Source organism: Myiozetetes cayanensis, unplaced genomic scaffold (genome assembly GCF_022539395.1).
Source record: "Myiozetetes cayanensis isolate MyiCay16 unplaced genomic scaffold, myiCay2020 scf2-11, whole genome shotgun sequence".
Taxonomy (NCBI): domain Eukaryota; kingdom Metazoa; phylum Chordata; class Aves; order Passeriformes; family Tyrannidae; genus Myiozetetes; species Myiozetetes cayanensis.
In genome coordinates this window covers 35,625,474-35,652,458 of record NW_026087411.1, presented here as the reverse complement: position 1 = coordinate 35,652,458, position 26,985 = coordinate 35,625,474, and the positions used below count along the sequence as shown (strand labels likewise).

Sequence of the window (26,985 nt, the reverse complement as noted above, 5' to 3'; positions counted from 1 at the left end):
TGTTTTTTCCCTTTTAAAAAAAATTATCAATTCCTGTATTCCTTTTGAAATGCGTCTATTTTCTGTTGCCAACAATACAAGTGATATATTGGAAACTGGTGTTAGACCTACGCAAAAGACTTAAACCTGATATGGGAGACCCCTGCATCAGCAGCCTGGAGAGAGCTTTGTCTCTTGTATGGTGACCACTATTTAAGTATTCAAAGACAAAATACAGTAAGGTCATTTCATTCCATCTTACAGATCTCTGAGTATGTCTCATGCTCATCTGCTCATAAGCAAGTGTAATCATATATATGTAAGTGACAGTCAGTGTGTGTATATTACAGCCCTGCACTGTGATGTTATTTCTTAAAAATGTGCTCCTTCAAGATTACTGCAGTTGGTCCTAGAATGTGTTCCACCAAATGGAAAACTTTACAACCTACAACTTGTTGACAAATAGAAAGTTGATCTGGATTTCTTCTGGGTACAGACTCCTTGCTTGACAGACACTGACAGCACTAAAGCACTGGCATAGAACCTAATGGAATTAATTCAGTGCATACAGTTGGGGAATTTTAATGACATGTTCTGTTCTCATAAAATGAGTTATGCAGTTTCACTTTGTGGCAGGGTTTAAGGCTTTTCACGTGGGGGACAAATACATGTCAGTCTGCTATGAGAAGACAAATCTGTGTTGTAAACTAACTAGAGTTGTTCTTGTTTTCTTCTTTCCTTTTAGTACTGGATGAATGAATATACTTCTTCCCTTGGAATTGGAGTTTTTCATTCAGGTATAGAGGTGTATGGCCGAGGTACGTATAAAAAAAGTGTAACTTACTCTTTGTTTTGGGAATTCTGTTATTTAAAACCATTTTTCAGGTAGTGAGGGAAGTCTGGCTCCTGAAACCCATTCATCTCTTTTCTCATCCATTCTGCCTCTGGAAAAAATCTTGGACAGGAATAAACTGGTAGCCATCGTGCATTCTTTTGTATAAAGCTATGCAGCTATGGAAAAGTGTGCAATTTATTCAGCCAGGCATGGAAATCTCTAGGTTTGGAAACACCTGTTGCAAAAACAAATGTACACTTTATGTAAGCATGGTTGAATCATATTCTGCCAGCACTTAATGCAAGGAGGTAATTTTTAGGTACAGAAACAAGAGAGACACCCAAAAGTGCATGATGCTCAGGAAAAAGGTCCATTCCTTATTGGTAGGTTGGTCTGCTTTAAAGAGACTGTTTCTTTAAAAGACACCTCGTGCATGCTGTCCATAAAAGATACCCTAGTGGTAAATACAGCAATACATTTCGATTTTGCTAAATAGGTTGTACCGTGGGGCTGCAGCATCTTATCTGTTCAGGCCACTTTGAATCTGCACTGCTGCCACGAGGTGTTTCTGGGGAAGATGTAGAGCACAGGCTCAGGTCTGAGGTGTTTCTGCACAGCAGTATAATGATGCTCGGAAGGTGATGGTGTTGCTGAAAGTAGTTCGTTTAAAGAAGAAAAATCTACTTCAGTTCTTTTTTTGGAATGTGTTGGGAGGTGAGGGGAAGCAGCAAAAGGCATGGCGTGCACTGGAAAGACCAGGCTGCTCAAAATTATCCTAAACTATGTTTCAGCTACTATAATGGTCACATTGTAACTGGGTTTGCAAGTGTTACCAGAGCAACAAATTGACAATACCATGATTATCGTAAAAACTTTTTTTTTAAATTTGTTTTAATCCGAACCAGAAATACCTGACTCTTAATAGTGCTGTGCACTGAAACCCAGTTTTTGAGCTGTGCCAAATATATGTGCCTCCCTTCCTGTGGGATTATAACAGCTTTCTCATAGCAGGTCATGCCCCTGCTGGAACAATGACTTGCATTTTTCAAAGTACCTCAGACTTTTTATTCATTAACGTGTTGTAAAAAAGATTATCCACAAAACTGAGTGCTAGACTTGCATGATGTGTTACGAGTTTTGAGGAAAGGAAGCGTGAAGTCATACTTAAAGCCTTTTATTGCAGTCTGGGCATGGTGTGCTGTGTTATCTGACAGTCACAGATGGAAGCTACAGCATACCATGATATTGTCATGTACTGTGAGTGCTTGTCCCAGCAGATGCCACGTGCAGACTTCAGATGCGTGCACTGGTTTACTTTCTTGTTACAGTAAAAGAACTCGTGACAGTTCATGGACCTTTGCAAATCAAGACATTTAAAAACCTCTTAGGCCACTACTTGCTGCCACACTTAGAGCTGTAGTGCACTCTGAACAGAAGTGCCATCAGACCTTTGAGGATGCTGTACTTTGAATCCCCAATTTAGACATATCAAAGTGGGCTTTTAAAGACAAGCATGTATAAAGAACATTGGTAGGATTTACAATTTAACTTGTAAATCCTCACTTATACAACGAAAATTATATACTTACTGTAAAGTGAGTCAAGTTAAATCCATACACTGATGTAGGAAATTTCCTGTCAGTTTTTACTCAGGCTGACTAGTAACCGAACAAAACTACTCATTTCCAGCTCCTTTCATTTGTTACCCATGTAAATAAGATGCCTGGTTCCTAGCTTTAGATCCACATGAAGTTGTCTTTGGCCAGTGAGCCCTGCTGTTCTTTGCTGTCATCATATGCTGGTTTTGTTAAATCTGAACTTTCTCTTTTAGAATTTGCCTACGGTGGTCATCCATACCCTTTTTCTGGAATATTTGAAATTTCACCGGGAAATGCTTCTGAGCTAGGAGAAACATTTAAATTTAAGTAAGACAGTTACCTATTTTCTTGTTTTTTCGAGAAGGCATGTGAAAAAGACAATTTGTTGCATTTCTTTTTGAGGACGGAGGAGTTGTACAAGGATTTCTGACTTTCGGAGAAATTCATGTGTTTACTTAGAATTGAAAGATGGACAGAAGTGATGAGACAGTGAAGCGTCTGCAGCAAAGAACATTTTTTTAGCAAACCATTAAATTTCTTAAATGCATACAAATTTTGTGGACTTGTGGCTAACTTTTATTATTCATGCAGCGTATAAAATGCAGTAACTTTTTCAAGGTAGATAATAGGCAAGAAAACATAATATCTCATGATAAAGATGAAAGTGGTGCCATAAAATGGAATAGAAAGAGTTTATGTTGTTCTAGGAGGACCGAAAGATCTCACCATCTACAATGGGGTGACTTTTGATCAATGTATGAACAGTAATCCACCTATATCATGGAAGCCTGATCATTTACTCTGTTTCTCTTCTAGAGAGGCTGTGGTTCTAGGCAGCACTGACTTTATGGAAGATGACATAGAAAAAATAGTAGAAGAGCTTGGAAAAGAATTCAAAGGCAATGCTTATCATCTAATGCACAAAAACTGCAATCACTTTTCTTCAGCTTTATCCGAGGTAAACAAACATGAAGATCTATAGAAAGGTGCTTCCCAAGTGGCTACAGAGTGTCATCTTCCTGTCCTTTGGAATGTTTGGTCTAATTTCCAACTTCTTATCTCTGGTACTTTGGGCAAATGTCATCATTTTTCAGATTGTATTTGTGCTTATGTTCAGAGCACAAGATTATGCTGCCAAAAATGATAAATATTGTTCTCATACATAGCTTGTGTTCAAGCAAGGGTGCATTCCTAAATGAGAAACCTAGTAAATGAATTAACAGGATTTCAGAATCATTTCAGTTGCTTCAGAGATTGCTATCGAAGATAGAACCACAGTATTTTTATCAGTATTTCCCCACAGAAACATCACACTGAAAATAATTTTTAAAGTTAGGACCTGCTGTTAAAGAGTAACAGATCCATTGAAGTTACACAGACAGTGTTAATCTTCTGTTTGAAAGGCTTTTATCACGTTATTACTCTGCCAGCATCTGTGTCCCGGTCATGTAGATATTTGAGTCATGCAAAGTGTCTGATTGAGGAGTCAAACGGGCTTTGCTTTTCTCCCTTGGCAACGTGATCACAGTTTGCCAATATGACTGAATGCCTGATCATTCGCATGTGTATCAACACGAGGGGAGGGGTCAGGAACAAGTATCCCAGGACAAAGACGTGAATGGAAATTTTGATTTTTTTTATTGATAGATGGCTATCTGTGCTTGCCAGAATTTATGATGTTCCACTGAAACACCCCCAAACAAGAATGGCTGTTTTTTCTGTGGTGAACTGTCATAGATTTTAATTGGGGTTTTTTTTCCCAAAATAGTTAATGTACTCTTACTGTATAGCCTGTGTTTTGTGTAGACTGATCTTCCAGTGGTACTGGAAAATTTTATTGAGATGATGATTTGTGTGCAGTGCTGGTACAAGTAAAAGTAAGTAGGGTGAGACACTAACAAAGCTGCAGTTGGTGTGAAATCTGGCCTATATGGACAGGGTTTTGCTATACTCTTCAGCTGCATGGTCATATTATCTCTTATTTCAGTGTTTGTCCTATTTAGTGTTCTCTTTAGTGTTCAAATTGACTATAAAAATGAGTATAATTACAAGGTAAATGCTGCTGAGTTAGAGCAGAGTAATGCTCCCATTCTCCAGATTTGCACTGGAGTAAATAATACCAGAAGTGAACATGGAGGCAATTAAGTAAAACGGCTCACTTCTTGAATAGTGACAATGGAATTATTTAATGACCGATGTGCAGTAAAAATAAGTATTTAATGCTACTTTATATATTTTTGAGGAGTTGAAGCCAGCTGTTCAGTGTATATCTTCTTTTGTTCCAGTGAACCTAAGTGTGTGTGCTTGTTTTGTAAGATAGTGATATATCATGAAAGTTGTGAGAGGCCATCACAGTAAATCAGCTGTAGGTGTAACTACACACAGCTATCGTATTTTTGGCCATTTGATTTCAGGGTGCTTTTTTGTAACAATGAAGCTTCTCCGGCAATTTCTGTTTCTGAGGAATTAGCAGTGAATAGAAAACATACCTTAACTAATTTCTGTGCCTTTCGTAGAAGTTATTCAAGGAGAGTGAGGTGGTTAGGCTTTCCAGGACTTCTAAGAAAAGCACAGAACCATGTGTCCAAATTTCACAGTGAAAAATGAGTCTCCTTGTGGGACTTGGGATGCTGCTTTTACTGATGGAGAACACTTGTCTTAGTGCAGCTAAATTGGGTGCTTCTTGAGTGGCATTTGTGATACATCAACTGTAAGGCTGTTGCAGGTTTTGATTTTTATTTACCACACTGCAGTTTTGTTACTGCTGAATCCAGAAAACAAATTAATCCTTTCTTTTTCCTTCCCCTGTAGATTCTCTGTGGAAAAGAGATTCCACGATGGGTGAATCGCCTTGCCTACTTCAGCTCTTGTATACCCTTTCTCCAGAGCTGCCTGCCGAAGGAGTGGCTAACTCCTGCAGCTCTCCAGTCCAGTGTTAGCCAGGAGCTACACGATGAGCTGGAGGAAGCTGAGGATGCAGCAGCATCAGCTTCCTTGGCAAGCTCGGCATCTGGGTCTAGAACTGGACGCCACACCAAATTATAAGTCCTCCTCCAAAGTAAAAAGTGGTTTTGAAATACTTCAGTTTAATCTCTCCAGCAAGCAACTGACTTCCTGACAGAACATGAGAGCTGACTCTAGAACGTTGTTTTTATATGCAAAAAAAAAAAAAAAAGCTCTCAGCAACCCATGTTTCAGCTCAGGATTATTTATGTAGTGAGAGGAATTGCTGGGAGAAAAGGGAAGGATTTTGTGTGAAGCCACCCTTTTCATTTTCACCTGATGTTTGGTAGACCTGGATTAACTTAACATCTTGTATAAAGCAGAACTTAAATTATTTGTTTACAGTATTGTGTACTGCTGTTTACAAGTCCTGTAAGGACTCCTGCCACCATGGAAGAAGAAAGAATTTGAGTTTGATTTAACTGTTGGTGTAACTCAAAACAGTGGTATGATATCCTGGATGAACTCTCCCCTTTGTTTTCAAGATTTAAGGCAGGTGAACGTTAAATAGAGAAATGCCAGAAACTGCTGAATACTATATATGTGAACAGGGTATTGTGCACTTAAAGTGGCTGATGTAAGCAGGTAGATTCCAGGATGTAGGGAGACTGGTTCCGTCTGAGATCTGTTCCTAGAAGTATGACCTCTACATTAATGAAACTGTGGATTTTTGCACATATGAAGGGAAATTTCTATCTCATTACAATGCACATCGATCCTTCTCTTCTTTTTTAACTCAGCCATGTAGTTTACATCTGATCTCCCATCTTTATTTACAGTTTACTTCAATCAGGATTTAGACGTGCGAAAATCATCTGTTAGAAGCATGAAACGTTTTTTGCTGTTTGCTTTACTTGATTTCAAACTTGTATCTACAAGTTAGTACTTGTATTTCTTTTTAGTTTGTTTCATATAGTTTGGAATCGTGTAAAACAAGCCATTTAGGTTTGGAGAATGGCCTTGCTTCCTGCTGCTGATTTTGCTTCATTTTGAGTTTGTAAACTTTCATGTCCTTTTTATTTTTTATTTCTGAGCTATGAAGTGCTGCCCAGTTGTGCACGTCCGCACAAATGATAGAGAAATCCCAATTTATTTTCCCACCGTCTCTATCTGTGGCATTAACTTTTTTGTCAGATGTAATGAAGAAAAACCTGAAAACTGCTTATGCACCTGCGTATTTACACAGCAGAACCCACTAATCTGCACACACAATTATATCTGAAGGTAAGAGATATTATTTTCTAAAACACAGAAGTATGTTTGCTGGTAGAGTATAATTAGAGCTAAATTATAATTAGTGATCAGAATATATAATGGAATGCCTTATTCTTGTTCACTTACCAAGAGAATTAATGGATCTTCCAATCATTAGTGTAAATTAGTGAGGTTCTATTGTGCATATAAGGCTACAGTAGCACAAACATGAGGGAGGTGAGCTTGTGTATTTTGTAGGAGTTGCTGCCTTAAAGAAAAAACATACCATCCCTAAACTGATCAGCTCACAAAGAAGTGTGCATTACTAGAAATATAAATGATTCTTACAACTTTACTTTCAGTCTGTTGCTGGGTTTAGTTTTTCCACTAAGTGAAATACTGACTCTACAGTTTCTGCTGTTTAAAAGGAAAAAAAAAAAAGTCCTCTAGGGAGGCAGGAATGCTTCATGTTATGAATGCTCCCAGCCATGTGTAGTTGGTGCCATTGAATCCTACAGGAAGGTGCAATAGGCTGTATCCTAGTAAGAATTCTTCTGATGGCTAACTGTGACTCGTGCTAGAAACAAGTGCAAGTTTCTCTGCTGGCAGCTGAGTTGAATCCTTTGTCAGACAGGCTTTGTTTTCACTTATCTTCTGTGATGCCATGTAGGTACAGAGAGATGCTCAGTTCTGGAGGGGGAAAAATCATGTGAGACTCTTTGTGGAAAGAGTGAGGTAATAGTAGAGAGTCTCCTTAACTGTATTTTGGTACGTATTTTAATATCTCTTCTACTACATGGGAAAATGCTTAAGACTGATGAGTCTGCCACTGACTTCGTTCTCTGATCTCCAGAAGCTGGACATACTGACCCTCCCTGTTGAGTGCTTTTCACTTGAATCTCTGAGAATTTGAGTTCTCCTTTCCTTTTTTCCTCTGTAGTGAAAATGAATATGGTGGTCTCCAGTCAACTCTCAAGCATTACAGAACTGAATCTCGCACTACTCACAGCGAAGACAACAGGCTGCAGACAGGTTATTTTGTCTCTGCTGTGCAGCTGTGGTAGTAATGTGACTAAGTCTCTTGGCCAAGGCAGGTCCTTTATTTCAGCTCAGGGTTGAGGCCACTGATCTAGCAATGTACTGTAGCTTTTCCTAAGCTTTAGGAAAAATAAATAGAATGAATTTTCATTGCTACCTTTTATGTACCAAAATCAGCTTTTTAGGCTTCTGATACATCCAGAGCGCTAGGTCACAAATCTCTACACCTTCATTAACACACACAATTACAGCATGTACAATGCAAGAACGTGACAGATCACAGCACAGTTTTTATTTAGAAGTAAAACTAAGACTATTTTTTATAAAGCAGACTGGAAAGTTTGTAACAAAAACATTCATTTTATTGGTAGCTGTACAGGTGAAAATACTGTCTCATGCTCCATAATGATTTTTGTGTTTGTTTCAAAACCATCCATTTGTAAATCCTGTGAGGAAACTGACACCTGAACCCTGAAGGCTGTTGGGTATTGTATCGAAGCGAGTGGTACTGTAAACTCCAATCGTGTGCTGTCAGCTCAGCTTCCGCTGGATGCCTCCGAAAAGTTGCCCTGCCAGTGGTTACTCCGATTTGTTAGCAATAGAGCAAGTTACCTTTCACCAGCATTACTGCCAAGCAGGGATTACTTTAGTCTACTAATGACCACACTGTGCTAGGACTAGAACACTCCAAAATGCTGTGAGAAAGCTGGACACCTGTGGAATCTTTTCCATCAAAACGGGTAGAAAAATCACCACTTCAGGGTTCTGCTCTGTTTACTTTCTCATTCTTGTTTAGTCTTCTGTGAGATAGTACTTTTGATACTTAGGACATTGTTTAACTCGGTCATTTTATTTAAATGCCATTTTCTGTTCAGCAAGCCAAAAAAATCCAATGTACTGTCAGTGTGCACCAATAACTCCAGAGTGGCTTGGTAAAAAAAGGATAGTTGCATTACTTCTAAAATTGACAATGCAATTCTGATCACTATTGATAGATGATAATTTTCACTGTTGGAAGTTGCTTACAAGCTGAATATTCACTGATGCATTTTTTGTAAACTTGTATTCAAGTTTACTGTACTACATAGTATTTGTATAAAATTCGAAGAATTTTGACTTTTGTTACCTGTACATGGCAACAATTTGTCTAGCATCTTAAACTTAAATCCATCAGTTTATTAAAAATACTTTTATAAAAAAAAAAAAAAGACAGTTGGCTCTGTGTGTTACTCCCGTTGTACCTACAGCTTGTTTTGGCAGTGCCACCCAGGCTGATCTTTGGTTTAGAAATACGGTTTTGAGGACAGTAAAACTATCCAAGGGTTTCCTATAGTTAGGGTGTAGGCTGTTATGCTGACGTGAGCATCAGGTGGTATAGTTTGGTTTGTCTGAGGCGTTATTAAAAGCCACTAGTTTCCATCAGACTAAATTCAAAATGTGTTTAGATTTGGTGTACTAACTACATCTGTTGGGGTATCCAAACACCGCGCTGTGCTTGGGACACATCACAGGTACTGTGTGCCACATCCTACAGCTTGGTTTTAAAGCCTGGCTCTGTGGCCTGGATTTGCAGCAGACTGAGCAGCCACGAGGCATGTGGGGGCTGTGATGTCTGTGCCCTGCCAGTTCCTCTGAGCAGAGCAGAAGTACCAATGGCAACACCAGCCTCACTCTGGCTGCCTGTGCTGTGCCTGCTCCTGCAGCGGCAGCACCACTGGTGGCACAGTCCAGTGCTGACCCAGACCAGAGGAACTCCCCTGGCTGTTGAATTAAAAAGTTGCCAAGCTATTTCCTGGGCAGGGCCACATAACAGTTGGATTGCAGCCTGACAGAACCTGTGGGGTGGTGGCACCTCTGTTTAAAGCTGTGGTTGCTCTGGGCAGCAGAGCTGGCCTGCTCCTTGCAGCCACACTGGCTGTGAGGTGCTGTGGAGCAGCTGCATGGTGAACTAACTGGCACAGCCTGTTCCCCAGACTCTCCCAAGCTCTGGCACAGTGTTTGCCAGCACCCAGAGGAGTTGGCGTTGGAATTTGCAAAGGGCAGGTGGGTACACGTGTTCCAACAGGAGAGAGACTTCTCTGCACATTGAGGGCACTGATAAATGGGAGCACTCTCTGAGCTGGTGCTGCTCCTCCCTCTCTTGCCCCACAGCTCAGTGTAGTGGGTTGACCCTGGCTGGATACCAGGTACCCACTAAAGCTGCACTCTCCCTCTCCTGCTGCAACTGGACACAGGAGGGAGAAAAAAAAAACAAACTAAGGATTCGTGAGTAGAGATAGCTGGGAGAGGTCACTTACTGATTACCTTCCTGGGCAAAACAGACTCAAAGTGGGGACAGTACTTATATTTATTACTAACAGGACAAGAACCAAAGAGTAAGAAACAAAACAGTCTTAAAAACACCTTCCCCCCACCCCTCCTTCCATGTTCTCCCTCCTCCCCCCCCAGCAGTGCAGGGGCACAGGGAGTGGGGGTAACAGTCGGTTGTTGTTTCTGTTGCTGCTCAGGGAGAGGAGTCCTTCCCCTGCTCCCATGGGGTCCCTCCCATGGGACACAGTCCTTGATGGACCTCTTCACCATGAGTCCATCCCTTGGGCAGCAGTTCTTCCCAATCTGCTGTCCTCTGAGTTGCAGATGAGCTGTATCAATGTGGATCCCCCACAGGGGCCACAAGTCCTACCTGGGAAAAACCTTCTCCAGTGTGGGTTTCCCCTCCATGGGCTGCAGATCTCCAGCAGGACCCTGCTCCATCTTGTGCCTCCCATGGGGTCACAGCTTCCATGCATCCACCTGCTCCAGCATGGGCTCCCCCATGGGCTGCAGGGGGGTCTCTGCACCCCGATGTCCCTCCATAGGCTTCAGGGGCACAGCTGCCCCACCATGGTCTGCACCACAGGCTGCAGGGCCTCAGCTCTGGCACCTGGAGCATCTCCTGCCCCTCCTTCTGCACTGACCTTGGTGTCTGCATTGTTGTTCCCATGTTCTCACCCTGCTCTTCCCTGACCGGAATTCTTTCTACACAACAACCTTCTGTTCTTAAATACGTTATCACAGAGGTGTTACTATTACTCCTAATTGGCCAGCGGCAGGAAGTTCATGCTGGAGCCAGCTGGCATTGGCTCCAGGGGACAGGGGAAGCTTCTAGCAGCTTCTAACAGAAGCCATCCCTGTATCCTCCTCCCCCCTCTACCAAAACCCAGCCACAGAAACCCACAACGCTGGGAAAGGGACATGTTTTGCTATGGTTTGTGTGCTGCTCCTGGCATTGCTGTGTGCGTGGATAATGAAGATTGGCTAGAGCATGACCTGTTGGAGAAGCTGCCCAGACACAGGTGTGTTCCCTTTTCTGACTGCTAAAAGGGACCCTAATAACTAACAAAGATGCAAGGCAGTTTGAGGAACTTGTAACCTATTGAAAGGAAGGTTGACAAGAGTTCATCAAATAAAACTAATGTGACTTCCAGGTAAACTTATTTCTGGCATCCAATGGCCAAGAGTGCCTATCACTTCTAGGAAGGTGATCAATATGCAAAAATACATACTGCATAACATAACTAACCATTTGTTAATTGGTGAGTGGCTGAACTTAACTGAGCTGCTCTTGAAGAAAATAGAAATGTTTCAAATGAAAATTTTATTTTCTAAAAGTTTCTTCAGGCGTGCAGAAGTACATGACAAATTTGTCACTGGAACAGCTTCTCAACAGGCAAAGGTGTTTTCTGTGGCTAAAGGCACCTTAGTTTTATCACACCCCCAAAATAAATATATTCTTCCACAGTACTTCATAAAGTGCAATGAAAGTGGCTAGTGGACAGTTCCTGACTTGCTCTGATACCCTGTGGTTTGATCTAAATAAGATCACAAAAAAACCCTTCAAACTTGTCAATGTAACAACTCGTCAGGGAGGCCATGGCAGTTCTTTGGAAAAGCAGCTGTGCTCCACTAGCAACTCCCATTCCTGTTGGGCTAAAGTAGGAATCCTTTATTCTTCCCATAATCTGGTCCACTAAAATTAGCATGCAGCAAACTAAAAATAGGATCTGGCCATTAAGAAATGCTAGATCTTGCACCGGTGTGGTTTTTAGCTTGCCTTGGGGATGACAGAGGGCCGCATCTATCTCCATGTCTCCTTAGAAAGGTACATGGCTCACACCAGAGTGGCTCTCCATCCCTGTCCATCTCTGAGCAGCATCCTGGGACAAGCAGTACCAAGGTAACGCTGCTCCTTTTGCAGGTGGAAGATGAGTGGCCAGCAGTCCTCATAGTCTTTCCAAAGTGGTGTGTTGATCCTGGAATCCTGAAAGCAGAAAGTCTGCTGCACTTGCTGGTTACCTGGTGTGCTGCTTCTAGCCTGTGTGGTTATGTGAAAGGAGCCTCCTGAACGAAGCAAAGGTGGAGGAGGTGGAGGAGAGGGGCTTCCTGCATGCCCTGCAGGGGCTGTTCATGGGTTTCAACTCATGATTTCCTTTTAGGGAGCCGTTCTTAACTCTTTATCCCCTTTCACTCTTACACAGCCTGAAACAAGGCACCCAAATACTGGACTTCAAGAAGCCAGGGCTGTGTTGCTGAACTGTTCCTGCTGGGGCTCACCATAGCTTGAGTGGAGGAGTAGGAAGGGGTTCAAGCCATCTCAGATGAGAAAAGCCTTTCATGCATCCATGATGCCAGCCTCGTCTTCTGCCCCGGGTGACTGGGGCAGTAGCAGGGTGGGGCTAAAATGCACCTTTTGTGGAGTTCCCGTGTGGTCCCAGCGTGGCTGGTGGTCCATACGGGCCCTCCTTTGCAGTGAGGTAAGTGACGGGAATCAGGCTACCCCCGGCCAAACAGCACAGACCGGTTTTTATCAGGCTCCAGTAAAACACGTCCAGACTCCTGCACCAGGAAGAGGTGGGGGCGGAAGGGACCCTCTGTTTGCAGTGAGTGCCTGAGTGACATGGTGAATGCGGTTTCAGCTCCCTCCCTCGTGTTTCCCAGGTCTGAGCAGTCAATACTGTTAGCTCCAGCAGAGCCAGGGCTTTCCTCACAGCATAAGAATAAAGCCCCATTAAGCCCACCTAATGACAACACAAATCATGTTGAACAGAAAATGTCTTGTGTTCCCTACTCAGGCTTTGGAGGTTTGTGGGTTTTGTTCTGGTTTTCCCACTCCTAATTTGCCTGTGGGAAACGCTGCCTTCCCTCAGCCCTCCCAGTGCCAGCACACAATAGCTACTTGTTTTTTGCCTGGAAGGAGTTGCTGAGCCTTTAAATAGCTGGAACTGAGTTTATTACTCAGTCCTAGCATCCTAAAAGTGAAGATTTCCAAAAGAATTGGAATTTGCCTCCTTTTTTTCTTTACCTCAGAAGGATGCTCTGCATCTTAAATTCCCTACACCAGTGCTGTGTTAGTCTCTAACTAATCCTGCAGCAAAGTGTCAGCTTCCAACAAATTAATTCACATGCCATTAAGCAAACATGAACAGAGTAGTGAGGACTAGCAATGGCAGTGTAGCTGGCTCAAATACAACTGTAAAGATCAATTGTTTTTTGTGTCAGAGGGACTTGGAAAGTTTAGTAAAAGCACTGAACAAGAAATGATGATAGTAAAGGTGACTGGCTGAGTGGAGGCTGCTTGGGCTGGCTCTTCCCTCCAGCACTTTGGAGCCGAGGGCAGCGGAACACCTCAGGGAGTGCCCAGCTTTTGAGGATGCTCTCATCTCTTCAGTTGCTTTCTATAAACTGCTTTGCCCTTCTAGGAGCCCTGTGGCTTCTGTGCATTTTAAAAGGTTTAAAGGAAGGACAGGCTCTGTGGCCTAAAGCTCTCCCTCTGCTCCACGATTCACTGCGCAAACGCTCTCCCAGTGAAATGCCACACCAAGACGCACACAGGGATGCCACACTCGCCCCATGCTTTTGGAGAGTATGGAGAAGAATGCTGTGGTAACCTGCAATGCATCCTTCAGAGAGAAAAGCAGCCTTTAGCATCTCTCCAGGTTGCATTGAGCTTCAAAAATGTAATCAGTGGTGATGATATTGCTAAGATTATCTTCAAATGAGGGGGGGAAAAAAAGGCTTTTATACTGGCATGTCATTAGGTATTGATAATAAACTAAATACTGCATAATTCAACTAAGTACAAACAGGAATCCATTCAGAGACAGACTATGCATCTTCCCAGTCCTGGCCTGTAACATGACCTATATGTATAGTACATCCAGAGCAATTAGCTCCTGACAGTCATCTTTTTCTCCCTCACTCTGTCCTCTATAGACACTGAACTTCCAAAATGGTCTCTGAGGATCTGCTTTTTTTAGGGTTACTCAGGTAACCCTGTTGGTCATGACACTTCCCTGACTGTGTCACGAGCAAATCTATACTACTTCCTCCATATCTTCTGGGGAGGTTTACTGAGAATGTCTTGAGGCAGCAGCAACCCCTTCCTCCCCCCCCCCCAAAATGAGCTCTTGTTTAATGTCCACCAGGGGCAGCCTTTGCAGCACATCCCTAGTAGTCCGGAAAAGCTCGCTCCCTCCTCACAGGCTCCGAGGTGATTTTCTGGCCCCTTTCCAAGACAACAGTTGTCTTTAAGCCATGTTTGCAAACAGGATCAAAGTGCTGAAGTAGGTTACTTTTCAATTGATCCCCTTCATATATTTTAACATTTCAGTTTTATAGGAAAGAACCCTCACCCTAAAAACGCACTTCTGGTGACTGCTGCCTTCACTTTGAGAAGCCGGTCTGTGAAAAACATTAGAAACTCCATATCCATTGGCAGCTGGCAAGGCCAAAGTACTCTATTAACAGCTCTTTTAGTTTTTCAACTATGGAAGCCTGTTCTATTGACATCATTCTTCCGTGATGACCTCAGAACAAGGAAACCTTTGCCCTCCTATCTGAGAAGCCCACATAAGCTCTCTTGCTGCTCTTTTCCCAATGGCAACAGCAACCTGCTTTTGGGATAAGAGCCACAGGACACACTGTCTGCAAGGTTGCTGCTATTGGGGTGCTGCAGGGGACACAGAGCATGCCCTGCAAAGGGACCCGGGCCAGTGCCTCACAGCACTGAGCCACTCAGATGAGCAGGATGAGCTCCCAGAGACACAGCAATGGATTTCAAGGGCTCCATCTTGAAGGAAGGCTCCCCCTTCCCCATGGCATCACTCTACTCACCTCAGAAGCGGCCCCGACACAACTGTTCTAGCATTAAGTGACTTTCCAGGCCAAGGGCGAAAGCTGCTCTTAAAATTAAAACATGTTTTTAAGTAACATACTCCATGCTGGGGCCTGCAGTGTTTGAAGAAACCAAACAACCAAAAGCTGCAGCTGAGCCTGGGTCAGACAAGTTCCCCCTCTCTGCCCAAACACACAGACAAAACTGTTAGTTATTGAAGAGTGTGCCATGGGTTTGTGGCTCCTTAAGGAACACCACAGGTAATGGAACCTTCACCTAGAAAGCAGATACTTCTGGTAGTAGTAAGGAAGAATTCCAAGAATATTTGTAAATCAGGTGCCACCATGCATATAGGGCTGGTATTCACAAATATAAATCCTTTACAAGTTAACCTACAGGAATATTCTAGAAGCAGTGGAATAAATAGGTCAACAAAATACAGAGTAATGGGTAAGATGTCCAAAAAGGAAGAGGCACACACACGTTCAGAGCTTCCATCACAAGTCCTTCCATCACTGCTGGGGCCTGGGAATGATATAGGGGTGGGAGGGGGTGTGAAGACCTCTGCAGACCTTTCTTCCCTCTGCCCTCCTCCCCTGGCTACAGGACAAGCTGCCCTGAGAGGCAGGATGAGGTGGGATGAGGAGGATGGGCAGCAGCCCATCTGCACTCGGGGCAACAAGCTGAAGCACTTGGGCCTGGTCTCGTACACCCCACAGCAATGAGCAATGGATGTGCCTGTGCAAATGGAGGGAAGCCTGGCCACAGAGGCCAGGGAAGGACAATCAGGTCAGCTGTCTTCTTTACTATACAGGCTGCCAGTCGTTTCTCGGTTTCCATGGAAACCGGCTGCTGCAGAAATGATGTTATGGAAATTACCTCCAAGATTTAAAGCTCACAGATTTGCTTTGCTGTAATGAGAGCAGAGGGACCTGCCTCTGTATTGCCCTGCACGTGGTGTAAAAGCAGTTTCAGAGGAGTTGCAGGTACCCCCGAGACAACCTGCTGGCAGCGAATGCATCTTCTGCCCTGTGTCACTGAGAGCACGTGCAGCCCCAAATCCCAGGTAGCAGAGAAGGTGAGGAGGAGGAGGAGGTGGAGAAGGAAAAAGCAGAGACTTCCAGATCCCACTAGCTCCCTACCGCTGGGTACAGCTCACGCCAGCACAAGAGACAGCACTGTTGCCACCTCTGAGGGCTGAAATCTATTGTTTGCCCTGCAAAGGCCGAGCCAGCAAGTGCAGCATGTGGTGAGATGTCCAAGAGGCTGCAAGGTGACTGAGCTTCAGCACCTTCAGTGGAAACAGTAAAGGCAGCAATGGTGGCTTAGAGACAAGTGCAGCCACTGTGAGGCTGCCCATCCCTCGAACCCAGATACCGAGCAGGGAACACTTTATTCAGTGTTCGCTTTCGTATTTGACATGGCCACTGAATGGTCAAAAATCAGTCTTGAATGAAGACAAAGTTTGGATAGGCCAACTTATGTAAGTTGCTCTCAGAAATACATGTATTATTGAATAAACCAAGGTCGTGCCTCACTGAGAAGCTCTGTAGCAACAAAGCGAGCCAGTCTTTGATGGAATAATTGGCAGAAAAACAGGCAGAACTTAAAAAGCTTAACTCTCCCTCCATATTATTAATTAGTCAATCAAGTTTCATTTGGAAGGAGTCCATGAAAATATAAAGAGGCATTTAACCTAACAAGAGAAACGCCACAGCCCAAGTTCGGCAGCGTGGTGGAGGCCTGAGGTTGGTGCTCAGGGCTGGTGGCGTGAAGACAAGCTGTGCTCTCCACCACAACAGCAACTCACATCTCCTGTGGAAGGCAGCAGAACAGAGGTGTGGAGTGAGCCCTGTGCCTGCTCAACTTAATGCAGTATTTGCACCTTCTCCCTTCAGAGGAAGAACAGCCTTCCTAGTGGATGCTAATCAGGCAAGTCACAGAAAACATCTGGAAACAGGTGACAACAGGATGGAATTCATTTCAAGCATGAATTTTGATGTTTCTAGGAGCTGACCCAACATTTTACAAAAATGTTGTCAATAATACAGAAATGCTGAAGGCAGCAAAATCAGACATCAAATATTTTTGTTTAAGTCCTGCAAATGACAGCTGATCATAGCACTATCCAACAAGTGTTTGTTGTTGAAAAGTCCCCATGTTTCTTGGTGCAGGGAGAGAGCCACATGATCCTGGTACCTTCCTGTGAATATTTTTCTGCATCTCTGCTGTGAAATCCACTCAAAATGACTATGCCAGGTTACCCATGACTCAGTTTCTGGATGGAGTCCCTCAGCAAGGCTCTACAAAAATTGAGGATGTAAAACTAGAAATCCTGGGAGCAATGGGTACTCTGTTGTGGAGTGTTCCATCTCCTTATGCAGTGTTAAAGTGCTGCTTACGCAGGCCTGGGGAGTATTAACACCAAGTACTGTAGCCATGTAACCCAAGACATAAAGAACTTCACAGTACGACTATTTAAGCGATCAGATGCCTCTTAATCTTGAAGCAGAACTTGATGGTCTGTAGTCCATCAAAGGAGGAACAAGCCCCTCAGAAGACAGGTGTGGTATTTTATGGAAGAAGCGTGTAGCTCACAAATTCTGGTAACTGCAGCATTTGAAGATACACAGCACGAAGAGGCATATGATATTGCCAAAGACTTGATTTTACATGTAAGCTTAGCCTACCAATAAAGTGTTTAAAACAGCATGAATGGTCACTCCAGAGAAGAGGACAGCAAAAGAATAATACATTATATTTTTTATATATATAAAACAGTGATTAAATGTAGAGAGGGGAGCTGTGCTTGCATTCTTTGGACTCAAGCTGCTGGACAGTCAGGGCACTGTTCAGCTGCCTGCACCACTGGCATTGGGTCCCTCTTGGCTTAGTACGTAAGGTACTTTTCCAGCTGATTTAAATCTATTATGGGAGTAACAAAGCACACATACATGAAAGGAACTTGTTTGGCAAGGACAGGATTTGTAGGATTGAGCTCACCGTCATGTAGCCTTTCCCAGATTTCCTTCTCAACCTTCCTTCCAGCTCATGTCAGTAGAGGCTCAGATGTTCTTTGGAGCCTCGCCAGGGAGAGTAGAGGGTGATGTGAGGGAATCAGCTTTCCATCCAACTACCTTTCTTCCTGGATGAGCAATTTGTGTCAAAGCACTCCACCTCCTCTGAACACTACTCACCCACGTGGGCACATTCCCTGACAGAACAGCTCAGTGGTTTTCCTGATGAACTTGCAAAGTGCATGATGGCTTTGTGCTCCAGCTGGTCCAGCCATGGCTTAGCACTTCCAAGCTTCTAGGAAAAGCATAGTGCCAGGGTGCTGTCTAAATGGTTAGGATCAGAACAGAGTGAATCAGGTGGATCACGTAGGTCCCATAAAGGTTTTAGACAGCAACCTGAGAGGCCAGGTTTTGTATCAAACCAAGGATGTAAGGAGGAAGCTTGGTCAGAAGATAAGACGATGTTGAGAAGTCAAGGCGGGAGCCTGGACTGAGAACTAGAGGCACTCAAGGAAACCACAGCGCAAAGCCTTGTATTTATCTGCCTGAATACCCACTGAGTAAAGGATAGATGTGTTTTCAGAATCCCTTTTATTCTGTCTTACAGTGTAGTTTAGAGAGTTGTGTTGTCAGACTTAACTGTTTTTCTAGTCTAACAAAGCAGCCTTGAACAGCCATGTGAAGAAAAGTGGAGAACAGCAGCACATGCTCAGCTCAGCTCAGCACACTGGGTGACTTGTCCCAGCAGAGACATCAACCCTGCCAGCTTTGGGATACCAGTCCATACATCCCTCTTTGCTTCTCAAAGCCTCAAGCTGCCACTGAGACAGTCAAACCTTCAGATCAGGAAATGAATGCTCATGTCTGCCTCACAGATTGTTCAGATGGTCTTTCTTGCCTCTGTTCAGCCAAACACATGAACTTTCAAACCAATTTGCAGTCTAGAATTTGCCTGACCCACAGTTGTGATGGGAGTGTAGACTGAGTTTCAAAATTGGTTTCCCATAGCAGCACAGGAAGTATGGGAAAATCACACATCAGCCTTGTAAAGAGCAACTTGTGCAACTTCTCGACTGAGAATTTGACAAATATAATTTGTCACACAGAAATAACTGAACTCTCTCCCAAATCAATATTCTCTCCCAACACCAAGGCACTCTTTCAGCTCACTGATACTGTTGTGCAGCCACTGTCCCATAGAAGTGACACTTGAGTATCCTCAGCAGTGTGAGAAGAAACCAGGACTGGCAGATACACACCCAGAAGTGCTGCAGGCAAGCTGAGGAAATGACACAGATGAAGTCTGTATATCCTGATGAGTGATAAAACAATACAGGCATTTTGGTTTTTTAAAACCGACTCATGCATTCCGTTTCTTTGTCTAAAGATAATATGTATGTGAGAACTTCATTTCCAGGAACTAGGAGAGTTTTTCCCCTGATGGGAATTCCTTGGTCAGTAACTGCTGGCAAGCAGCCTGGGGAATTTCAAATGTGGTTGTAAAATAGTTTCTGAAGCAGGAAGAGACCTTGAAAAAGGTGGTAAAACTGAGTATTTCTGAACTGTCAACTAAGCCTGGACTAAGTGTGTTACCTTCTAACCATGGAAGATCTATGACAAGATCTGTAAGAGGAGCTTGGCACAGCTGGCATAGAGTGGGAATGGTACAGTGGTACCAGGAAGTCTTTGTGGTGGGCACTTTCACTGACCCACTTCTGTAACTATGCATCTGATCTGTGCCTAGAGCTGCACACTTTACTAGTATTTGTATTCTTTGGGGGACCTGGAAGGGGACAGAGAACATGGCCCAAGGGTTGCTGATAGCCTCTCCTGACCCTGGATGAATAGGTATCAAGAACTCTCCCAGGGTGAAAATATCTGCATATCTTGGTGCTTTTTCCTGCAGAAGGCAAAGTTTGTGGGACAAAAGGCCTATCAGGACCCTATGGGGAAGGAGCATGGGGCATGTGTGGTCATGATGCTGTCAGTGCAAGGATAGGTGATCTCTCCTGAGAGCTGAAATGGGGCAGAGACAGAAAGCTATTGAACCTTCCTTGCTGAGAAGGTTCCTTCAAACCTTCTGGGGCAGGAGCCATCAGCTCCACCTCCAGCCTCTCTAACCTTTATAAAATTTCCCATCTGTGGCTGTTGCTTGTAGTGCCTTTATCAAGTTTCCCTCCAATCTGCTTTTTCACAGAAGTTATACTAACAACCTCAATGTATTTTAAGTTATCAGAAAGCTTTAAGATTTTAGGAGGTTATTGTTTTGGTAAAATATCAGGGAATGCGTGTTAAATGGATTCTAGAAACTTTCCAGAAACGGAGCTGGTTTAATTATGAGAAAATTAGGTTTAACCAACACTTATATAAATTTGCAGATTCTGGACAACTTTTATCTGACAGGCCTTTACAAATTAGCTACAATCAATCCATATGCCATTCTTTGTAACTGCAGACTAAAATTGTCTAGGAATGTGAAATCAAGTCAAAAAGCAGCACTTTTGTGGATCACATAAAATATTAGCACTTTTCTCAACTGAAGTCTGCATGATTTTGTTAATTACCTGTCTTAGCTCTGTATCTGAAATCACAGTCACTTAAAAGTGCAGTGACAGGTTCTTAGCATTGTTCTTAGCAGGCACACCCCTAGCAACTAAGGAGCTGATGGTTACTGAGGTTTAAATAAAACCAAAGTGCTTTAATTCTATTCCTCTGAGTGCACAGCAGCTCTGTGTTTTTTGAAGAAAAACCTAATAAGTGAAATGGTGAAGGTTTGGGGACCATTCCATGATTTGACTTAAAAATAACAGTGTCATGCCCGAGGTTCTTCTTAGGGATTGGTCTTTCACCACGACTTGTCTGAGCAAATAATTATGCCAGTTATAGATAAGATTTTGAAGAAACCTCTAACATGTTCCAAATCTGAGGCTTGCCTGTTGTTAGGTTGGGGAAAAAAAGCAAAAACCCAGAAGTCTGAACAGCACTAGTCTTTTAGTACTCATTACAAGCATTTGAAGAAGATGGAGGATTTAAGAAAAACTGCTGTCTCGCAATGATCATCTTGTGTCACGAATTTGAAGTACCCACACGGGAAGCAAAGAAATGTAAAAAGGAAACCATAAACTCCAGGAATGTATTTCTTGCTCCCAAGCACAAGAATGAAGAGGGAATTGGATGGAACAGACACCATTATTCAGAATTACACTACTTTAAGCCCAAGTTAGCGCTCTGAAGGACCATTCATCACAATAAGCACTCCTTTCCTTTCCTCTCCTCGACTGAGAAAGGTCCCCTCTCTAAAGCACCCGATTTGGTGACGCTTGTTGTTGAAGATTCTTGCCAACACAGGCTTCCCTAGGACTGGAAGAACAGCTCACCAGCCACCTCTGACTGACGTTAGGCTACTTTAGCTTTAGCAGACCAGAAAAACCAATCTATCAGGCATCAATCACATCCAGCTACCTAAGAATTTTAAACAGTTTATAAGTGAGGCAATTAAGCATGTGTTTAGCTTCTGCACTTGTTCCTGCAGAGGTACTGAGAAGGCACAAGTCAGACATGCTGAGAAAATAGAGCTACCAGCATGGGAAAGTGTATGGGAAAATAAAAGCACCAGCATAAAGAAAGAAACCCTTCTGCACAGTTCAGTGGCCACTGAATAGATGCCCATGCTCAGGAGGTCTGAAACTCAATTTAGGGAGCCGCTAGCTGTCTCACTGGTGAGGACAACAGCAGCAGGCCCTGCACTAGGGAGTCTTCTGAAGGTTTCTCAAGCAGCACCACTGGGCACATGGAGGGGGACGGCAACAGTTCAGTGCAGAGAGTGCACACAAATCCTCCTGGCCCACTCACGAACAATTCCCCCAGCAACCCCAAGAGCTCCAGTTGTCCTACTATTTTCCAAAACCTCAGAACTCAGCTTGTGCACTACACGTACCCTCCCTCCTGCCAAATTCTGCTTGGCTGTCTCGCATCAGGTGCTCTGTAGAGTTAATGCATAGATGCGATTTTAGCCCAGCACCCAATTCTTTAGGCAGGAAACTAGGATCCTCCAAAACCAAAATATGACAGAAGGTTGTAGCCCTTGGTAGCCAGTCACCAACAGACTGACTCAGCCTTCAGGCCAGGTCACAGTGAGGCATCAGGAAAAGTGCAAAAAATACTGGATCCAAAACCACTAAGCAACGAGACATGAGGTATTTTTAATCTCTCCTTCTTCTCAAAAAGCAGCAGAAACCACACCAGGTACAGAAATATTTATATGCTAAACTAACACTCTCAGTGTGCAAGACATGAAGTCATTCCTGTCACGAATGAGAAAAATCCTTTAATTCTTGCCAGGGAATCTGGACACCACAGCGGGACACCTGAGGTGCCTGCAAATCTGGAACAACTGTTTGGAAATAATACATTGTGTTTGACTTTGAACTCTCAAATCTCAGCCTTGCAGACTGCCTGTTTCTTGTGAGATCCTTCTGAAGCCATGAGCAAATTATTTTCCTTTACCCCTTGCCAAACGTGCACTATTTTGTGTAGGAGATCCTGCCCTAGCAGACTGAAACCAGCCTTTGTAGCATGATGAAACAACATAGGCTGACTTCTCGGAATATTTCCATGTATTTTGGACAGTGGCTGTCTCAGGACTATACTGTAACTTCCAGTGCAACAAATCACCTTGCATCCGGCAGGGTACTAGCAGACAGTCGCGTTGCCAGACCATGTGGGGTGAAATCCACTTTAAACCTGATTACAAAATTAAAATCAAATCCACAAACTCCTTACCCTCCCCCACCTGCCAAATAGGAAAAAAAAAAAAAAAAGAGAGGAAAAAAATGGAAAAAAAACCCCAAACAAGATATAATGACATCTACCTGATGCATCATAATTTTCTCAAGATGATACAAGGCATGGCTTCTGAACATCCTCTCCAGTTGCCTGGTCTGAGCGTCTACTTTGACGTGCTCTGCTCCTTGAATGTGACTCCTCTCTTCCTCTCTGCTGCTAATTACACATCTTCTTGGACAGCACATTGCATGCAAAACACATTACCAAAATGGCTCCTGGCACACCATTTCTTTCCTCTCTTACCCTTAAGTTCAGAGATATCATTGTATTATATCCCTGTCTGTATTAGCAATGAACCAGCTGTCCAGCCTATAGTACATTAAAGCAATAAGAAGGACTTTTCCCTTTGCTGGGCTTTAGCCTAATCTTGGCAAAAATGCAAGAACCACAGCCAGTAATGCAAAAAAGTTAATTTATTTAGTGTTGGATACATAGGGAAAAGTGTAACGATAGGAGAAGCACACCATGATTCCTTCTCAGAATACCCTTGCAGCCTCCAGTGATTTGTGCCAAGGGAATTCTTATGTCTAAGAGGGTGCCTGAGCATTTAATAACCTTCAGTATATTTTTTCGCCATGAATTTTCTAATTTTGTTGTGCTATTTAAACACCTTATTTCTAAATAAATTTCTTAGTAGTGCAATCCTCTCCAGTTTGTTATGAATTCTCAGAAACCATGTCCCAAAAGAAACAATTATCATACAAATATCTTGTTAACTCCAGTCTCCGGTTTTCCCTCGGGAGCTAATAAAGATTAAGCCTGACACATTCACATGACAGACGTGGAACATGAGGCACAAAGTTCATAAGAAACCCCGTCCATACTGTTCATGATAGAAACCTCAGGACAGTTACTGTATTTTGAAAAATTAAGATGTGAAATGGAAGGGGAAGTTTAAAAGGAAAGTTAGATGAACAAAACAGGCCTAAGGAAAATAGCTCTGAGGCAAAAAGGGAGTCCCTTCCACTCCTGTTTCTGTGACCTTAAGGCTACTAGGTAATCATTCAAACTTGTTTCAGAAACAGTATAGATCTCCTAATGTTTTCAGTTTCAAAAGAAAAGTTCTACATCTTAAAATGATGCAACTTAAGAAAAAGGGCCAAAAATGGCAGAAATAAATAGTGCCATCATCTACTTGAAGTGGATTACAGTGACATACAAGAAAACTCAAGTGTCCATCAGTAATTGCCACTAATACATTCAAGACATGCCTTATAGACAAAGTAATTTACATTATATGAAAAAAAAGGGTTATCTAAGAAAAACTCTGTTCTTTTTTTAGTCAGAATCATCCTTAAGTCCAATTGATACTAATAAGTCAGGAAATTTTAAACGTAGCTCTATATCTAACAGTGCAATTTCAATTATAACCTTCATGTTTTATATAAGCCTCCTTTTATAATATAAACTCTTCTTCCTTTTTGAATCAAGTGTCTAAGTAACATAAACAGATTAAGACATCAGGCAGAAAAAAATAAAGCTATTAGGAGCCTGCCCTTGTTTCCTTAGCTTTCAGAAGAATACATTGAATTAAAATCTCTTGTGTGTTGCAGATGAAAAGATCATCTGTACAGGCAGTTAGGAATAAGTTAGGCAAAGTCAACCTACAGAAATGATCAGCAAAGCCAACCCGGAATAAAACTGCCATGCAGCTGAAATGTAATTTGCATTAACATTAATGCTCGAGGAAAAAAAAAAATAATTTTTTTTTATGTGATTGCATGAGTGTGGTTGATGACTGCCTTGGCAACAGGAGCCTGCTCACGCTCCTCGTGCCTGCCCTGTCCCCACAAGGGTGGTTACACAACCTACTGCACAGTATCTCTGCAGCCATCATAATAACCATTTACCCCCACAAAACCATCGCAGAGACACAGAATCATAGAGTACCTTGGGATGGAAGGAATTATAAAGGTCACCTAATCCACCCCACCCCCCCAATAATCAGGGTCATCTTCAATTAGATCAGGTTGCTCAGAGCCCCATCCAATCTGATGTTCAATTTTTCCAGGGACAGGGCATTTACCAGTTCTCTGGTCAAGCTGTTTCAGAGCCTCACCATGCTTATAGTGAAGAATTTCTTCCTAATATCCAATCTAAATGTACCCTCATTCAGTCTAAAGCCCTTTGTCCTATTGCAACAGACCCTGCTACAAAGTTCCTCTCCAGCTCTCTTGTAGGCTTCCTCTAGGTACTGGAAGGTGCTATAAGATATCCCAGAGCCTTTTCTCCTCCCAGCTGAATAACCCCAGCTCTCTCAGCCTGTCTCGACAGCAGAGGTGCTCCAGCCCTCTGATCATCTTCATGGCCCTCCTTTGAGCTCCCTCCAACAGGCCCATGTCTTCCCTGCGCTGAGGATCCCAGAGTGGGGTCTCAAGAGAGCAGAGTAGATTAGAACTCAACCAGGTGGCTCGATACAGTCCAGGACACAGTTGGCTTTCTGGGCTGCAAAGTACTCCTTGCTTTCAAGGCTTACAAAATGGTACATGGCCAGCACAAGCTACTCTTGACTGCTATTTAAGTAGCTTCAGGGTGACTATGAAGAGAGATAAAAAGTCCCACTGGACATCTCCAAAATTTGCCTTGAGGCATGCCTCAACTACTGATGGCCTGCTACTTAATAAACAACATCTTCAACAGAGCAATTTCTTGAGGCACTCGATCTAAATTGGCACTTGCTCTCAAAAAATAAAAAAACCACAACCACCCACTCCGTTTCTCCCCTCACCATGGCCAGGAAGCAGCTTTTTGTGTAGTGTTAACTTTCAGCTTCTCAGGAGGCAGGGCTGGTGGTACAAAGGAGAAGACAGGATTCCCAGCAGAGAAGAGGAAGGCCTGGTTTACCTCAGGTGTCAGCAGTCCCCCTCAGAACAGTTTAAGTTGCATGTGGAGCTGAAAGGATATCTACGGACACCAACAGACAGAACAGCCTCCACTGGTCATTAAAAACTGCTACAGATGGACCAGGAGGACCTTCACAAACTACCCAGGCAGAGCATGCAGCCCTCAGGAGATGCTGAATTCACCATGAAGGTTAGTTATCTGAAAGGTCTGTGGTGGCCATCAACCTAAAGTGGTTATCAATCATCCACAACCTAATAAATAGGACAGGCTGTCACAGCTTTTGCATGTGCTCGCTTTTCCACAAGGCTATATAATAACTTACATGACCAAGAGGTGCTAAAGGTAGCAATGTCCATGTTTGTGTGATGGCTTCCTCCTCCCTGAGAGTATAGCCCAAAATTGTTTCAGAAGTGACAAGATACATACCTACCAGTATGTAGGTTCAGATGCCTCAATAAAGTTCCCTGTGTGATGAAGGAAATAAGCACTGGAGAAGTCAGTGAGGTCGGTTTCTGTCTGCAGTACTGTGACATGACAACCTTCTGTCTGCTGCTTCATGTCCTGTACACAGTGGCCTTCTTCCTGCTGCTGGACTGGCAAGAGTTTTGCCTGGCCCGACCTTTAAATACAGAGGTGAAGGGTGACAGAACAGAAACTGCTGTTAAAAGCCAATCCAAACCATTCCCAATGTCAATTTCAAGACATACAGCTAAGGATGCTACACTTAATTGATCAATACAAATAAAAATAAGAACTGCATAAGTATAGGAAAAGCTCAAACTGCAGAGAGCAAGTGACAATCAGCACGTTATGACTGATAGAACTGAGGCAGGTTCTGTCAAGGGTATCCAGCTCCAAGAGGAGAAAGAAGAATATTTTTATATATCTATTTTGTCCTGTAGGTTCAGAAATCCAAGGCAACAATTCCAAACTTGCATATACCAGATGCCCAGCTTCCAGAAACAGCACAGGTCCCTGTTAATGGAGGAAGGCATGCAGGGCTCTCGCTCAACCACCTTCCCTGCAGGCACACTGGCAGGTACAATGGAAGATACTCTGGGATATGCCTTTGCTGGGCCAGGTGTACCAATGCCTTAAACCAAGGTTGGTCCAGCCCTTGCAGCAAGTCATGCTGGCAAGGCAGCAAGCATACCCAGCAGCTCTCACATTCCCTGTGCTATCACCCTCATAAATGCAACAGCACCACATGCCCACACAGCCTCATCCTGCTTTATCAACTTACAGACTAAAACCTGCATTTCAGCTAGCTAGAGCTATCTATCCGCACTTTTATTTGAATCCAGGATGTGAAAAAGAACATCCTACTTCCAGAGCTTCCAATGCACATCAGGGGAAAAGCAGCAGAAGTATGAGGCCCACACTTCAAGAGCCCTGCCTTCCTCATGTGCCGGAGGACGTCAGCTACCATCCCTCTGCACACACTCAGGCCCCTCTGGGACACAAGGGAATGATGGCTGCACA

At 43.3% G+C, this 26,985-nt stretch overlaps 1 protein-coding gene and 1 long non-coding RNA gene across 3 annotated transcripts in view; one reads left to right on the top strand and one right to left on the bottom strand.

The window, feature by feature from the left end:
* Window positions 1-8,849, top strand: part of DESI2 (desumoylating isopeptidase 2) — a 14,992-nt gene extending 6,143 nt beyond the window's left edge. For both annotated transcript variants that reach the window (XM_050315264.1, XM_050315265.1), the window contains exons 2-5: window positions 725-797; window positions 2,646-2,739; window positions 3,229-3,370; window positions 5,224-8,849. In XM_050315264.1, the coding sequence (XP_050171221.1) occupies window positions 725-797; window positions 2,646-2,739; window positions 3,229-3,370; window positions 5,224-5,457 (543 nt within the window). In that variant the 3' untranslated portion in view covers window positions 5,458-8,849. The remainder of the gene's footprint in view (window positions 1-724; window positions 798-2,645; window positions 2,740-3,228; window positions 3,371-5,223) is intronic.
* The window catches only part of LOC126639918 (uncharacterized), a 22,661-nt gene continuing 2,104 nt past the window's right edge, over window positions 6,429-26,985 (bottom strand). Inside the window, exon 2 of the long non-coding RNA XR_007628904.1 lies at window positions 6,429-26,122. This is a non-coding gene — a long non-coding RNA (uncharacterized LOC126639918). The remainder of the gene's footprint in view (window positions 26,123-26,985) is intronic.